The following is a 15485-nucleotide window of genomic DNA, read 5'->3' as shown; positions in this document are numbered from 1 at the left end:
GCGGGGTAGACAGAGCCAACAGTCTTGAAAAGACTGATAGGCCACATTTAGCTGTTTGACTTAATGATAGAATGGAGATTCAAATACAGACAGGGCTTTTTTTTTCTTTTCTGATTATACTTCACTCAATAGGATTACTATTTCTTAATGTGGTAAAACTTTCAGAGGCGGAGAAGGCACGCCGAGCGAAGTTGGCCGCGGAACGGCGCGCTAAACTGATGGCGCAAATGAAGACGCAAATGAACAACTTCATATCGAACAACGCTACGCTTTTCGAGGAGACAACTACTGAGGTATAGTGTACCATTTGACCTACCTAATATAAGAATTTAAACTAGTTTATATTAGTTTTGATTCAATTAGATTTATAATTAGTCATATTTAAAGTACGATTTTTTTTTTATATTTGGATTTTATGTTTAATGTTTAATATACTTGAAATGTGCCGTGTAATTCCCGGGTACCAATACAAAAAAGAATAGGACCACTCCGTCTCTTTCCCATAGATATCGTTTTATTCGTTTGGCTTAATGATAGAAATGGGATTCAAATAGCGACAGGTTGCTAGCCCATTCGCCGAAAACAAATAATCCCAAATTTATAAGCCTATCCCTTAGTCGCCTCCTACGACATCCATGGGAAGGAAAGTCCTATTTTTTTTTTCAATCCGGGAACTACACGGCAAAACAACTGTTTAAATAACGCTGCAATGCGACCAACATTAGAACAATGTGTGTACGTTCTTCGCGCAGGTGACCCGGGAGGAGCAGGAGCAGCGCGCGCTGCCGCGGGGCGCGGCGCTGGGCGTGTGGGGCGGCGGCGCCGCGCAGCCCGCGCGCGTCTGCATCATGTGCCAGGAGGAGGTGCGGCGCTCCACACGCCTACACACGTACACACGTACACACCTACACACGTACACACCTACACACGTACACACCTACACACGTACACACCTACACACGTACACACGTACACACGTACACACCTACACACGTACACACCTACACACGTACACACCTACACACGTACACACGTGCCTCACACGGCCTGCGCTACAGACATACTTCGCGTAGCATTCTACATACGTACCTCGCGTAGCATTCTACATACATACCTCGCGTAGCATTCTACATACATACCTCGCGTAGCATTCTACATACATACCTCGCGTAGCATTCTACATACATACCTCGCGTAGCATCCTACATACATACCTCGCGTAGCATTCTACATACATACCTCGCGTAGCATTCTACATACATACCTCGCGTAGCATCCTACATACATACCTCGCGTAGCATTCTACGTACATACCTCGCGTAGCATTCTACATACATACCTCGCGTAGCATTCTACAGACATACCTCGCGTAGCATACTCTACATACATACCTCGCGTAGCATTCTACATACATACCTCGCGTAGCATTCTACAGACATACCTCGTGTAGCATTCTACAGACATACCTCGCGTAGCATACTCTACATACGTACCTCGCGTAGCATTCTACATACATACCTCGCGTAGCATTCTACATACATACCTCGCGTAGCATTCTACAGACATACCTCGCGTAGCATTCTACAGACATACCTCGCGTAGCATACTCTACATACATACCTCGCGTAGCATACTATACATATGTACCTCGCGTAGCATTCTACATACGTACCTCGCGTAGCATTCTACATACATACCTCGCGTAACATTCTACATACATACCTCGCGTAGCATACTCTACAGACATACCTCGCGTAGCATCCTACATACATACCTCGCGTAGCATTCTACAGACATACCTCGCGTAGCATTCTACATACATACCTCGCGTAGCATACTCTATATTATGTACCTCACATGGCTGCTCTACATACATAACTCACACCGCCAGCTCTTCATACGTATCTAACATGGCTTAATCTACATACATACCTCACATGGCCTGCTTTAAATACAGATCTAACGTGGCCTGCTCTATATACCTCGCGTAGCATAGTCTACATACATACTTCGCATAGAATACTCTAAATACATACCTCACATGGCCTACTAGTAGTCTAAAGCTGTGATACAGACATGACTATATGTTATGTTGTATAGTATTAATCTAGTTTCAATTTGATTAAAACGTCAATGTGTTAACGTACCGGCCGTATCTCTTTTTCTCCTAATAGTGTTCGCATCCACCATATTGAACGTCCTGTTGTTTCTAGCACTGTTTCGCCGGCGTAGTGCCATGGCGTATGCTCATAATTATCATGTAACAATTTGCAATATTAACCTGAGGACAATGACTAAAAACAACATCAGATTTTTGTGTTTCAAGGCGCGTGTGGAAGCAGCCAAATCTCTGTTAGTGCTTGTAGCGTTCGCCAAACAATCTACCGTACTGAACGAGCGCGAGTGGGCTCCAACGGCGTGGTACCGTCAGCATCACGCGCGTTGAGAACACATAGTATCAATGAGTCGGTCAACGTTTGTTCGTGACTGTTTGTAGGCGCGCGTGGAAGCGGCCGGGTCCCCGCTGGTGCTGGTAGCGTTCGCACAACAGTCCACCGTGCTGAACCGCGCGCGGGTGGGCTGCAGCGGCGTGGTACCGTCAGCATCACGCGCGTTGAGAACACATAGTATCAATGAGTCGGTCAACGTTTGTTCGTGACTGTTTGTGCCAGGAGGAGGTGCGGCGCTCCACACGCCTACACACGTACACACGTACACACCTACACACGTACACACCTACACACGTACACACCTACACACGTACACACCTACACACGTACACACGTACACACGTACACACCTACACACGTACACACCTACACACGTACACACCTACACACGTACACACGTGCCTCACACGGCCTGCGCTACAGACATACTTCGCGTAGCATTCTACATACGTACCTCGCGTAGCATTCTACATACATACCTCGCGTAGCATTCTACATACATACCTCGCGTAGCATTCTACATACATACCTCGCGTAGCATTCTACATACATACCTCGCGTAGCATCCTACATACATACCTCGCGTAGCATTCTACATACATACCTCGCGTAGCATTCTACATACATACCTCGCGTAGCATCCTACATACATACCTCGCGTAGCATTCTACGTACATACCTCGCGTAGCATTCTACATACATACCTCGCGTAGCATTCTACAGACATACCTCGCGTAGCATACTCTACATACATACCTCGCGTAGCATTCTACATACATACCTCGCGTAGCATTCTACAGACATACCTCGTGTAGCATTCTACAGACATACCTCGCGTAGCATACTCTACATACGTACCTCGCGTAGCATTCTACATACATACCTCGCGTAGCATTCTACATACATACCTCGCGTAGCATTCTACAGACATACCTCGCGTAGCATTCTACAGACATACCTCGCGTAGCATACTCTACATACATACCTCGCGTAGCATACTATACATATGTACCTCGCGTAGCATTCTACATACGTACCTCGCGTAGCATTCTACATACATACCTCGCGTAACATTCTACATACATACCTCGCGTAGCATACTCTACAGACATACCTCGCGTAGCATCCTACATACATACCTCGCGTAGCATTCTACAGACATACCTCGCGTAGCATTCTACATACATACCTCGCGTAGCATACTCTATATTATGTACCTCACATGGCTGCTCTACATACATAACTCACACCGCCAGCTCTTCATACGTATCTAACATGGCTTAATCTACATACATACCTCACATGGCCTGCTTTAAATACAGATCTAACGTGGCCTGCTCTATATACCTCGCGTAGCATAGTCTACATACATACTTCGCATAGAATACTCTAAATACATACCTCACATGGCCTACTAGTAGTCTAAAGCTGTGATACAGACATGACTATATGTTATGTTGTATAGTATTAATCTAGTTTCAATTTGATTAAAACGTCAATGTGTTAACGTACCGGCCGTATCTCTTTTTCTCCTAATAGTGTTCGCATCCACCATATTGAACGTCCTGTTGTTTCTAGCACTGTTTCGCCGGCGTAGTGCCATGGCGTATGCTCATAATTATCATGTAACAATTTGCAATATTAACCTGAGGACAATGACTAAAAACAACATCAGATTTTTGTGTTTCAAGGCGCGTGTGGAAGCAGCCAAATCTCTGTTAGTGCTTGTAGCGTTCGCCAAACAATCTACCGTACTGAACGAGCGCGAGTGGGCTCCAACGGCGTGGTACCGTCAGCATCACGCGCGTTGAGAACACATAGTATCAATGAGTCGGTCAACGTTTGTTCGTGACTGTTTGTAGGCGCGCGTGGAAGCGGCCGGGTCCCCGCTGGTGCTGGTAGCGTTCGCACAACAGTCCACCGTGCTGAACCGCGCGCGGGTGGGCTGCAGCGGCGTGGTACCGTCAGCATCACGCGCGTTGAGAACACATAGTATCAATGAGTCGGTCAACGTTTGTTCGTGACTGTTTGTAGGCGCGCGTGGAAGCGGCCGGGTCCCCGCTGGTGCTGGTAGCGTTCGCACAACAGTCCACCGTGCTGAACCGCGCGCGGGTGGGCTGCAGCGGCGTGGTACCGTCAGCATCACGCGCGTTGAGAACACATAGTATCAATGAGTCGGTCAACGTTTGTTCGTGACTGTTTGTAGGCGCGCGTGGAAGCGGCCGGGTCCCCGCTGGTGCTGGTAGCGTTCGCACAACAGTCCACCGTGCTGAACCGCGCGCGGGTGGGCTGCAGCGGCGTGGTACCGTCAGCATGGCGCGCCGCGTGGCTGCCGGCGGGCGTGGGCGCGCAGCCGCACGTGTCGGGCTGCGGGCACGCGCTGCACGCGCGCTGCTGGCGCAAGTACCTGGACAACGTGCTGGACAAGGAGAACAGCAGGTAATGTGAACGTGCTTGAGTGGAAGTGGTCAGAGCAAGACGGGACATGAATTTCGAAGTACGTAAAATTTCTGTTTTTTTTTTTCTTTATAATGTCGGGTAGTTACATTTGTCTGACCGCTGTGAAATCTTCTTACGATATGACTAAATTTTTTTTAAAGAAGCAACAATAACATAGACTTCCTAGCACTGCTGTTAATAAATCTGTGTAATCTGTTTCGTATATATTACTTTGTACTTTGTAGCCTTTATACCTCATTACCTGTTTTTTTTCTATTTTTTTTTCTTATGATGCAATAAAGAGGTTATCTATCTATATATTATTATTCAGCTCATTTCTCTTTTTAGAACATTTAAAAATTTATATTAGTAAGAGCTAGGGTTAGGTATATCCTAAATAGGATTGTTGTGTAGGACTGATGCCTGAAGTAGGTATCCTAAAAACCTGTCTCACAGATGACCAGGCCACCCAATACCTGCTAGCATTCTTATATTTTGTATACAATACTTAATTTGCAAATAGACGAAGAGCATAATGGTCGAACGTAGAACTGAAAACACGCCAAGATGAGAGAGATATAGAGAATATATCATAACACGTTAAGAGATCCGTTGATTAAGAAGAAAATTTACATTGTTATGTGACGAATTATCTTTCCAAAGATTATACCGTCTCCGTCAACCGGCCGCGTTCGACGTGGAGAAGAAAGAATACCTGTGTCCGCTCTGCGAGAGACTGTGCAACACTGCCTTGCCGCTGCTGCCCGCCCCCCCACTCCTGGCCGGCTCCCCCCCACCACTGTCCGAGGAGACGTACGCTGAATCTGTGGCGCTGATATTGAAGTTGAAGCATCAAGTTTATTCGGAAGCGGTACATGTTTGTACGGAGTTCTGTGAGGAGATGCATTGTCAAGTAAGTTTTTTTTTTCTGCATGTATACTGTCGTGCGTGTCTTAGAGTTCTTCGAGGTGAAGTTATTAAGTCTCATTATGCGTTTACCCTTTTTGGTTAACCATTTTCTTTCTTCCTCCTGCTTAACACCACCCTCCCACGCACTCTCTCTGAAGAAACTTTAGGCAGTACCTGTGTCTGCTGTCAGGAAGACAGCCTGCCAAAACGATTTGTTTCTTTTATAACTACCTATGTACTCACTATTTTCTTGTTACTGTGTAAATTTTTATGCAATAAAGATATTACAAACAAAACAAACGATCTCTGAAGAACGTGGAGAAGACTCCGTAGCCTTTATATGGAAGGCAAAGCATCAGATGCGAGAGACTGCGATTTCTGAAGAAAATGAAGAAACGGTTTAACGCGGGACTTCCCTCCCGTGGCCTATTTCCGACTGTGTATAAAATTTTATCAACATTGATTTATTGGCGAGGCGACTAAGGGACAGGCTTATAAACTTGGGATTCTTCTTTTAGGCGATGGGCTAGCAACCCGTCACTATTTGAATCTCAATTCTATCATTAGGCCAAACAGCTGAATGTGGCCTATCAGCCTTTTCAAGACTGTTGGCTCTGTCTACCCCGTAAGGGATAAAGACGTGATCATATGCATCTATGTTGATTTATTAGTTTTTGAGATTTTTCATTACAAAAATACAAAATTTTTCTCTGTTAAAAATTATATGTGTGGATTGATTAATAATTTATTCCAGGCGCGAGCCAAGAGCGTAGGAGCGATGTCATCGGATATGGAGGAGGAGACGGCTGAAGAGTGCGAGGTGTACGTGTCCACCCACTCGGAGAACCTGCTGCCCCAGGAGTTCCTGGTGCACTTCCAAGGCGACATCCCCGTCTACAACGACATGACCAAGTCGCTCATCGAGAACTTCGCTAGTGTAAGTCGTTTGGTTAGATTTTTCAGACAATGACAATTCACCAGAAAAAAAATGTTCGTTTAATGAAATTGACGACACAGTATCATGTTGTTTTTTAGGAGTTTTTAGTGTGTGTGTAATTAGAGTGATATCTCGAGCTATTAAGATATAATCAAGTCGCTCATAACACATTTGGTGAGCACTAGCTTTTTGAGCTTAGAACATTTCGTGAAAATATATTCTTTAAGCAGATGATCTCCTCTATATTCCATAATGATTGACGAATGTTGAACTTATTTTGTGATAAAATTCAACTTTGCTTTTGTTTTATTGATTATGGAAACACGTGGTAAAATGGAAATCAAGAAGGATTCATATCAGATTAATAATTCGCCCGCCTTATAAAAAAAATTGTTTGTCAAAAGACATGGCTTCTGATAAAGTGATCAATGATTATTTGTAATTGTCATTTTCCCAATCAAAAGATAAATCTTTCCAGAAATTGCCCGGTCTGTGCGGTCTATCGGAAACCGGCGGTATGGTGTCCATCGCCGCTCTATACCGGGCCACCGCCTACACCATACTCAGCACCAACTCGGTCCTGCAAGCTGAATCCAGGCCCCTACTCGGAGAGATTCCCGCCAGGCATAGAGACGCGTTACAAGTGTTAATACGGCTCGCCGCGGCCATACCGTCACTGTGGTCGCAGCCTAAACATCTAGCGCACCACGCATTAAGCTCCCTGAACACTCTAGAAGCAACCTCGCCATTAACCCACGAACCATTCGGAACTTTAATCGCGCTAGTGTTAACCGTACCGTGCCTTTTCTCCAAACCGGCCGGGCCGGCGAGACCCACGCATTTGGCGAGGCAAATCACATTACAAGCCTTCAGGGCGACCATAACGAGGGCGCTGATAGTTTTAGACGTGTCGGATTGCAAAAGCGTGCCCATGGACGAAGGGGAGAGTGTGGACAAACAACCCAGACTTGATTTAGAAAATTTGTTGACAATCATGAAGGAACTGCGCAGGGGCAATTTGGACATTGAAGACCTTAACCCGTCTGATGTGTGGGACAAAGTCAAAGGGCAGTGCAGAACGTTTCTGCGATGCTGTTGTCTGTTCTATCACTTCTTAAGCGACGTAATACCGCCCACGGAATTGACGACAGTCGACGGTGACACTTGGGACATCATGTGCGGTTATTTAGACATGCCGTTGACGTTCAAAGAGTTGATAGACTGCCCCCTGGCCAGAAAGAAGGCTAGGGAATGGTCGGATATGTCAAACGATTGGTTCAATAATGAGATCGCGAGCCACATAGTGGTTGAGCCGAGTGAGCCTCCGAAGTTGATACCGTTGCCTGAAGACTTTTCGGAACTAATGAACGTGGTGTCGGAGTTCTCGTGTCCTAATTCTGAGAGGGAAGATAGCAAGTATCCGACAATGTGCCTCGTTTGCGGACAGATACTGTGCTCGCAGAGTTACTGCTGCCAGACTGAAATACGGAAGGTGAGATTGTTAATTTTATTTTATTATTGTTATTATTTCGGTGACAATTTATCTTAAAACCAAATAGCTGTACGTGGCCTATCAGTCTTAACAAGACTGTTGGCTCTGTCTACCCCGCAATGGATATAGACGTGATTATATATATGTGTATTTTGGTGACTACGTCAAATTGCGAAGACGTATGGCGGATTGCAGGACCAGAATTATAGTGGCGGAGATTGCAGCTGGAAACTGCATGCTGATAGAGAGACTTAATAAAAAACGACTTGATATTAGGAAAGTAGCGTTATAGCAAAAGCTTACGTTTAGAGTTTTTTACCCTAGAAAGGTTAATATATTGTGTAGTACAGAAAAAATACTCATGCGTTCTCGTCTGTGCGAGTATGCATTATCATTATATTTCAAAATGGGTTACACTTACCTTATTGAAATGTATGACGCACTACAGCTCCTGTTGACGACTCATAAGTTGCCATCGGAGTGTTTTGCGATCTGACTAAAGCATTTGATTGCGTAGATCAAAGAACTCTTCTGCTCAAGCTCGCTCATTTCGGGTTTGACACTACTGCCGTTGGAACTAATTGAATCATATATTAGTGATAGATTACAGACGGTAGATTTAAATTTTTCAAAATCGAAAGGAGCGAAGTTGAAAATAGGGTACCGCAAGGTTCCATTGTGGGACCTTTCGTCTTTCTGGTATATATTAACGACCTATCTTGCATGATTGAGAAACAGACTGGCAACTGATAATGAAACTTGACATAATGGCCTCTATGCTTGTGTATTTTTGACATGGTGTTGACAATTTGTACAGTGTGTACATATTTTATTTTATCTTTATTTATTATTATATTGGTATTGAAATAATTAGTTCTACATTTAAGATTTAAGATTTTAGTAGTGATAAGTTTGGGAAACTAATTTCCTTTAAATTGTAAGCAATAAACAATTTATAGGTTGAAAAGTAACATCGTTAGGTAATAACTGATTGATTTGACATATCAATGCATTGCACAAGTGATTTGAAATTTGGCATGTATGTTATTCTGTCTTAGGGTGCATTAAGAGTGGATTACTCTTAATTTCTGCAGGAAATGAAGTTATCGTTTATTTTTTTGTTTTGCGTATATTTTGTTTGTAAATATAACTTGAAATTGTTGGAATTTGAAGCCGGGGAGGGGCAACACAATGGGCACGGAGCACGTGGGCGCGGGCGTCGCTCACGCGCTCCAGTGCGGCGCCGGCGCCGGCGTGCTGCTGCGCGTGCGCGACTGCGAGCTCATGCTGCTGGCCGCGCCCGCCCGCGGCGCCATGCTGCCCGCGCCCTACCTCGACCGCTACGGCGAGACCGACCAGGTAACTGTGTGTACACAGGCTGCTGCGCGTGCGCACTGCGAGCTCATGCTGCTGGCCGCGCCCGCCCGCGGCGCCATGCTGCCCGCGCCCTACCTCGACCGCTACGGCGAGACCGACCAGGTAACTGTGTGTACACAGGCTGCTGCGCGTGCGCACTGCGAGCTCATGCTGCTGGCCGCGCCCGCCCGCGGCGCCATGCTGCCCGCGCCCTACCTCGACCGCTACGGCGAGACCGACCAGGTAACTGTGTGTACACAGGCTGCTGCGCGTGCGCACTGCGAGCTCATGCTGCTGGCCGCGCCCGCCCGCGGCGCCATGCTGCCCGCGCCCTACCTCGACCGCTACGGCGAGACCGACCAGGTAACTGTGTGTACACAGGCTGCTGCGCGTGCGCACTGCGAGCTCATGCTGCTGGCCGCGCCCGCCCGCGGCGCCATGCTGCCCGCGCCCTACCTCGACCGCTACGGCGAGACCGACCAGGTAACTGTGTGTACACAGGCTGCTGCGCGTGCGCACTGCGAGCTCATGCTGCTGGCCGCGCCCGCCCGCGGCGCCATGCTGCCCGCGCCCTACCTCGACCGCTACGGCGAGACCGACCAGGTAACTGTGTGTACACAGGCTGCTGCGCGTGCGCACTGCGAGCTCATGCTGCTGGCCGCGCCCGCCCGCGGCGCCATGCTGCCCGCGCCCTACCTCGACCGCTACGGCGAGACCGACCAGGTAACTGTGTGTACACAGGCTGCTGCGCGTGCGCACTGCGAGCTCATGCTGCTGGCCGCGCCCGCCCGCGGCGCCATGCTGCCCGCGCCCTACCTCGACCGCTACGGCGAGACCGACCAGGTAACTGTGTGTACACAGGCTGCTGCGCGTGCGCACTGCGAGCAGAAAATATCACCCTGGCCGGCGGAAAAGCGACGCGTAAGATTCAGGGGTCAACGACACAATTCATTCAGCTGAGCGATCTCGACAACTCTGTACTTTACTTGATCTTGATACTAGAAAAATAATAAATTTTTCAGACATTTACATGTTTAGTTTTAATTTCTTTTTGTAGTATTGGTCTTTAATAAAGCGTGTGACGTAGTTTTTGAGGGTTTTTTTAAATGTGAAAATGATAACGTTTAATTTAAATAAAAATAGGCTTAAACAGCTCAGAAGCATGGGTATAGTCTATGTTTAAAAGGATGCAGTTGTTTTAAATGTCACCCTGTATAAAGTATTTACTATATTAGAAGAAAGGAATTTATTAACATTAACAATTTTATCGATTCAGAATATATAAATACCAATGTGCAGGGCCTGCGGCGCGGCAACCCGCTGCGGCTGTGCGCGGCGCGCTACGAGAAGCTGCGCGCGCTGTGGCTGAGCCACGGCACGCACGAGCACATCGCGCGCGCGCTCGACGCCAGCATGCTCGTCGCGCCGCCCTGGCAGAACATGTGATCGCGCGGCCGGGTGAGTGGGACGTGTGACGTTTGTAGGTCTGATGCGCAGGCGACATTAGCATTCACACTTTTTTATTCGTCTGTATTCATTTATCGATCTTTTCAAAAGGTTGAGCGACAGTACATGTCATTGCGCGGCTGCGGCGGGTGTAAGTGTGACGTATGTGGGTCTGATGCGCACGCGACATCTTCTCTTTCTTCTCTTCACACTTTTTTATTCGTCCGTATTCATTTATCGATCTTTTCAAAAGGTTATCTATATGTTAATATTATAAAGCTGAACGCGCTAATATTAGGAACTACTGGTTCGAATTGAAAAAATATTTTTATGTTGAATAGACCATTTATTATATAACATCACGCTGCAACTATAAGGAGCGAAGAAATAAAAGAAAATGTGAAAACAAAACGGGGTAAATCATTCATCCTTGAGGGCTTCAATGATGCCCAAAATAACTATTCCACGCGTACGAAGTCGCGGGCACAGCTTATTTTTCATGAAATCTTCTACGAAGGAAAAATCGGTACTCACCTTTCCATTTACCACGATTATTACATATTTCCCTTGCTTCGCCCACGTTCATTAATCTGCTTACGGGTCAAATACTTCTACCACTTATAAGAATAGAACCACCACTCCTCTTTCCTGAAGGCAGAGGGTACATCTTTCTACTTCTTTAGCTACAATCATTCTTATTAACTCCTCAGCTGCCTGATCACTGCACTGGCCTCAACTGCTTAAGTTCTGATCAGTGCTCGCTCTACCACGGTCACGTTTTTTATTCTATTTGCATTACTACAAGTTTGGTAATACTCTGTTCCCGCTCAAAAAATTGATTTCCCGCGGCAGAAGCGGGTTCGGTAGCTCAGTGGTTAATGATTTCACGAAATTTTGCAAGGACAACCTTGTCGATTGCATACAGGCCATTCTTCTGTTAAGCCGCTATGACAAAAATGTGATCATCATCATATATCCACACTGCCAACATGATGTGATACTAACACCGACAATGCATCGTCTTAAATGCTGCTGCGTCTTTTGACATTTATGTCACAAATCTATACAGATACATGAAATATTAGATTGGTTGACTTGGCAAGAATTATTATCAAAAAGTTCTGGCTAGTTTTTATTATTTTTCCGAAGGCAGATAGGCAGGTTCCCTGCATACTTCTTCTTTCGCTTATCTACATGCATCAATATTTTTATGCTAACTCGTCAATTTAGTGTATTCTTGACCTGACCTTTCACCAGAACGTCCCCGATTTGAACAAGGTAGGTACGTTCGTCTTAGCCTTCTCAAAAGTTCTCAATTTCATTGCCAAATAGTAAAAATGAGTCCATAATGTTGCAATAACACCTTACGCCTTTTATGATATAGTTTAATTGATCGAATACAATATGAAATTATTGAATAATGTATAATAATGATAGTTTCAATATTGCTAGTTTTGCTATAGTATTGTTATAACACCAATTTAATTATAATAACGATATAGTAAAGACAAACATAATTGAATGACATGTTTTCGCCTTAAAGTCCAAGAATGTAAAGTAGCTTATAGTCATTATGTTGAAAAGATCGACACTGTTCTGCCCTTTCACAAAAAACACATTATATATGTCCTTGTCTTACTGACATGGTTGATACGAGACAGCAATGTAACATGGCCGCTTGGTAGACGTATGTAAAAGCAGGTTTTAATATAGTGAATAATTTCAATTCACTAATACAATAAAACTATTGTAGTCATTGTAAAAAATATCTGTACAATAGAAAATTGACTTTATGTTCATAGTAATAAAGAAAGTATTAATATGCATGTGTAACCTCTGAATTGAGTGTAAGAAATCTGATTTGAGTGTAAGGGCCGCTAAAAATCAATGCACAAAACAACGCTTGTAGAAATCAACCAATCAGATTAAGTTAGCAAATAATGTTGCGCTCTGATTGGTCAGTATGTAATTGAATGTAATGTGTCAATTTTTCAATTCGGTGCAAGAAGCAACAGTGCTAATGTTATATTTTATTACTTATAAAAGTACGCCCGCGTTAAAGGGAAACTTCCTATAATTCCCCCGGGATTTTCGTGAAATCCCAAACCGCTGGATCTAGTGCGAGATCTAGGTAGATTTGAGATTTGAGAGAGGTTTGGGCTGTGTGCGTTGATGTGTCAATCAGTCAATTTATTTTCTTCTATATATATTAATAATATACAAATTGTTATTGATAAAATAATTGTTAGGCAAAGTGGAGGGAAAGAAGTCGGCCGCATCAAGTATTTATAGTAACGATTTTTGTGTGAAGTATATTTGTCTTTTTATGCTCATGCTCTTTTGTTTATCTTAATATCGTAAAAATGAGCTGGTCTCGTAATGTTTAAAATTTTTAGAGAAATACATAATTAAAAAATAGCGTCTGAAATTTAAATTTATTAGGTTGGTTCTGTAGATAGTAAAGTGAGGTTAGTAAGAAGAAATTCGCCTTTTAGGACTCAAAAAAAAATATTTTGTTTTTGGCAAGAATTTTAATAGTTTAGCAGTTTTTTTTTTTGGCAGCTAAGTAGTTGTTGTTTTAAAATTTATTTATCACTGGTCTTTAAAAACTTCGATATCAATTTGAATTTGACATGAAAAAAGTAGCTTACTTTTTTGTGTGCGAGAAATTATTGCCTCTATCAACCAACTCACTATGCGACTGTGTGAGCGAGACGGCATAATGAATTGTGAGAGATTGAAGAAGACAGATAGATAAATTCTAAGGTATTTTTCTTGAATTTAACAAGTCATTTGTGGACCTAAATTTCCACTAGTTTGGTTAACGAAACGAAAATAATAATTCTGAGCTATAATCTTATATGCCAAATAGCAATATATTGATAATTGATATTGGCACTTTTTATAAGGTCATTTTTGGTTATGTAACTCTATCTAACTTTGTATATTATAGACAGAGACTATAGATTTTATCATTAGTTATGTTTTGAAACTAATTGTTCAGGAATGTATTATTAGCGAGAATCAGAGATACGTACTGTAAAACAATATTTGGTAACTATATAGCTGTTTTACAGGGACTCTTGTCGGCTCCTGGACTATATAGTCTAGGAGCTAGCAAGTTTGGGCTGTGTATATATAAATATATATTATAAAATTTTCTTATGTACAGTGGGCCATATTAAAAGACACCAGGATTTAATTGAGGCGCGTTTCGTACACGCATACGCTTTTTATTATATAAACTACGTAAAATTATAGGAAAATTAATCCAATCGTGAGTTTAATTCGAAGGTGGTACTCTTTTCTATGTGGCCCATTGTACATAGTCTATGGTTTGGCCGCTCTGCGGCGGATGAGGCTTGTGCCTGTGATTATTTATGACTATAGTGAATAAAAAATAAATATACTGGTTAAACCAGATCTGTTTATACACTATATGTTAACTATGTAACTGAAAATACGTATTAAATTCTATATAATATTGCCCGTTAATTTTTTTTCAGTTAAATAAAACTATTTTACTGATGAATTACACTACGAAATATTCACTATAGTCATTATATCGATGATATTAATACGGTAATTGTAACGTGCATATTCTGTTAAATATTTTGTGCAATCAATACTTACATTTGTTTTCGATCGCGTGTGGTTACTAATGTAATGTTAGCAAATAAATTAGTTTGTAAATTGAATGTTATATTATTTGATTTTGCCCGCTAAAATCCTAATTTATTTACGTTGTTACATTTATATCCCTTGCGGGGTAGACAGAGCCAATAGTCTTGAAAAGACTGATCGGCCACGTTCAGCTTTTTGGCGTTACTATATTTAAACCAATCTACGAAAATTTATATTTTCATTAGGTTTATAAAATTATTCAATTGACAACTTTAGGAACCAAAAGGACAATATAATACGTAGTTCATATTACCTCCCAGAAAAAGGTATTTTAGGATCTCGATAAAACAATTTCCTATCGTATTCCACCCCATGTTCCCGTATATGTTGTCCTGCCCGGAGTACAAGTCACATGAGAATTGTTTCCTCACAACGTATGAAAAAAAAAAACCTTTGACCCCGACGTGATTTGAACACGCAACCTTCTGATCTGGAGTCAGACGCGCTACCGTTGCGCCACGGAGTCGCTGTGGTAAATTGCGAAAATTCACATCTATACATATAAACATGCTGTCTCAGGTAAATAGGATAAATTACATAAAGATAACGTTAATCATATAATCAATTTCAATGTATTTATTGCATACCTATCGTTTTGTACAATTCAGTTCTAACTTCTACAATAGTCACTAATTTAATTATTGGTACAACATGAACCCCGTAGGATCATATCAAACGGATGTTATATGTGAAATGGCAAATATACTTCTCTACAAAAAGATAATATCAGGTAATTGTTTTTTCAAAATTTTAAATTTAACGGGACAAATCC

General features: G+C 43.2%; 1 protein-coding gene and 1 non-coding gene across 2 annotated transcripts in view; one reads left to right on the top strand and one right to left on the bottom strand.

Moving 5' to 3' along the window:
* The window catches only part of LOC106136634 (E3 ubiquitin-protein ligase UBR1), a 46981-nt gene extending 34349 nt beyond the window's left edge, over positions 1–12632 (top strand). Inside the window, exons 23-30 of the mRNA XM_060950432.1 lie at positions 166–293; positions 753–863; positions 4657–4889; positions 5553–5802; positions 6553–6735; positions 7214–8227; positions 9401–10426; positions 10883–12632. Coding sequence (XP_060806415.1) covers positions 166–293; positions 753–863; positions 4657–4889; positions 5553–5802; positions 6553–6735; positions 7214–8227; positions 9401–10426; positions 10883–11029 — 3092 coding nt within the window. The 3' untranslated portion in view covers positions 11030–12632. The remainder of the gene's footprint in view (positions 1–165; positions 294–752; positions 864–4656; positions 4890–5552; positions 5803–6552; positions 6736–7213; positions 8228–9400; positions 10427–10882) is intronic.
* A 2475-nt stretch (positions 12633–15107) lies between these two features.
* On the bottom strand, positions 15108–15179 carry Trnaw-cca (transfer RNA tryptophan (anticodon CCA)). Its single transcript has one exon. It is a non-coding gene; the product is annotated as a tRNA-Trp (tRNA).
* Positions 15180–15485: the final 306 nt, after the last annotated feature.

This window comes from Amyelois transitella, chromosome 21 (assembly GCF_032362555.1).
Source record: "Amyelois transitella isolate CPQ chromosome 21, ilAmyTran1.1, whole genome shotgun sequence".
Classification (NCBI taxonomy): Eukaryota; Metazoa; Arthropoda; class Insecta; order Lepidoptera; family Pyralidae; genus Amyelois; species Amyelois transitella.
Note: the sequence above shows the minus strand (reverse complement) of the source record. Positions and strands in the feature narration are given on the sequence as shown.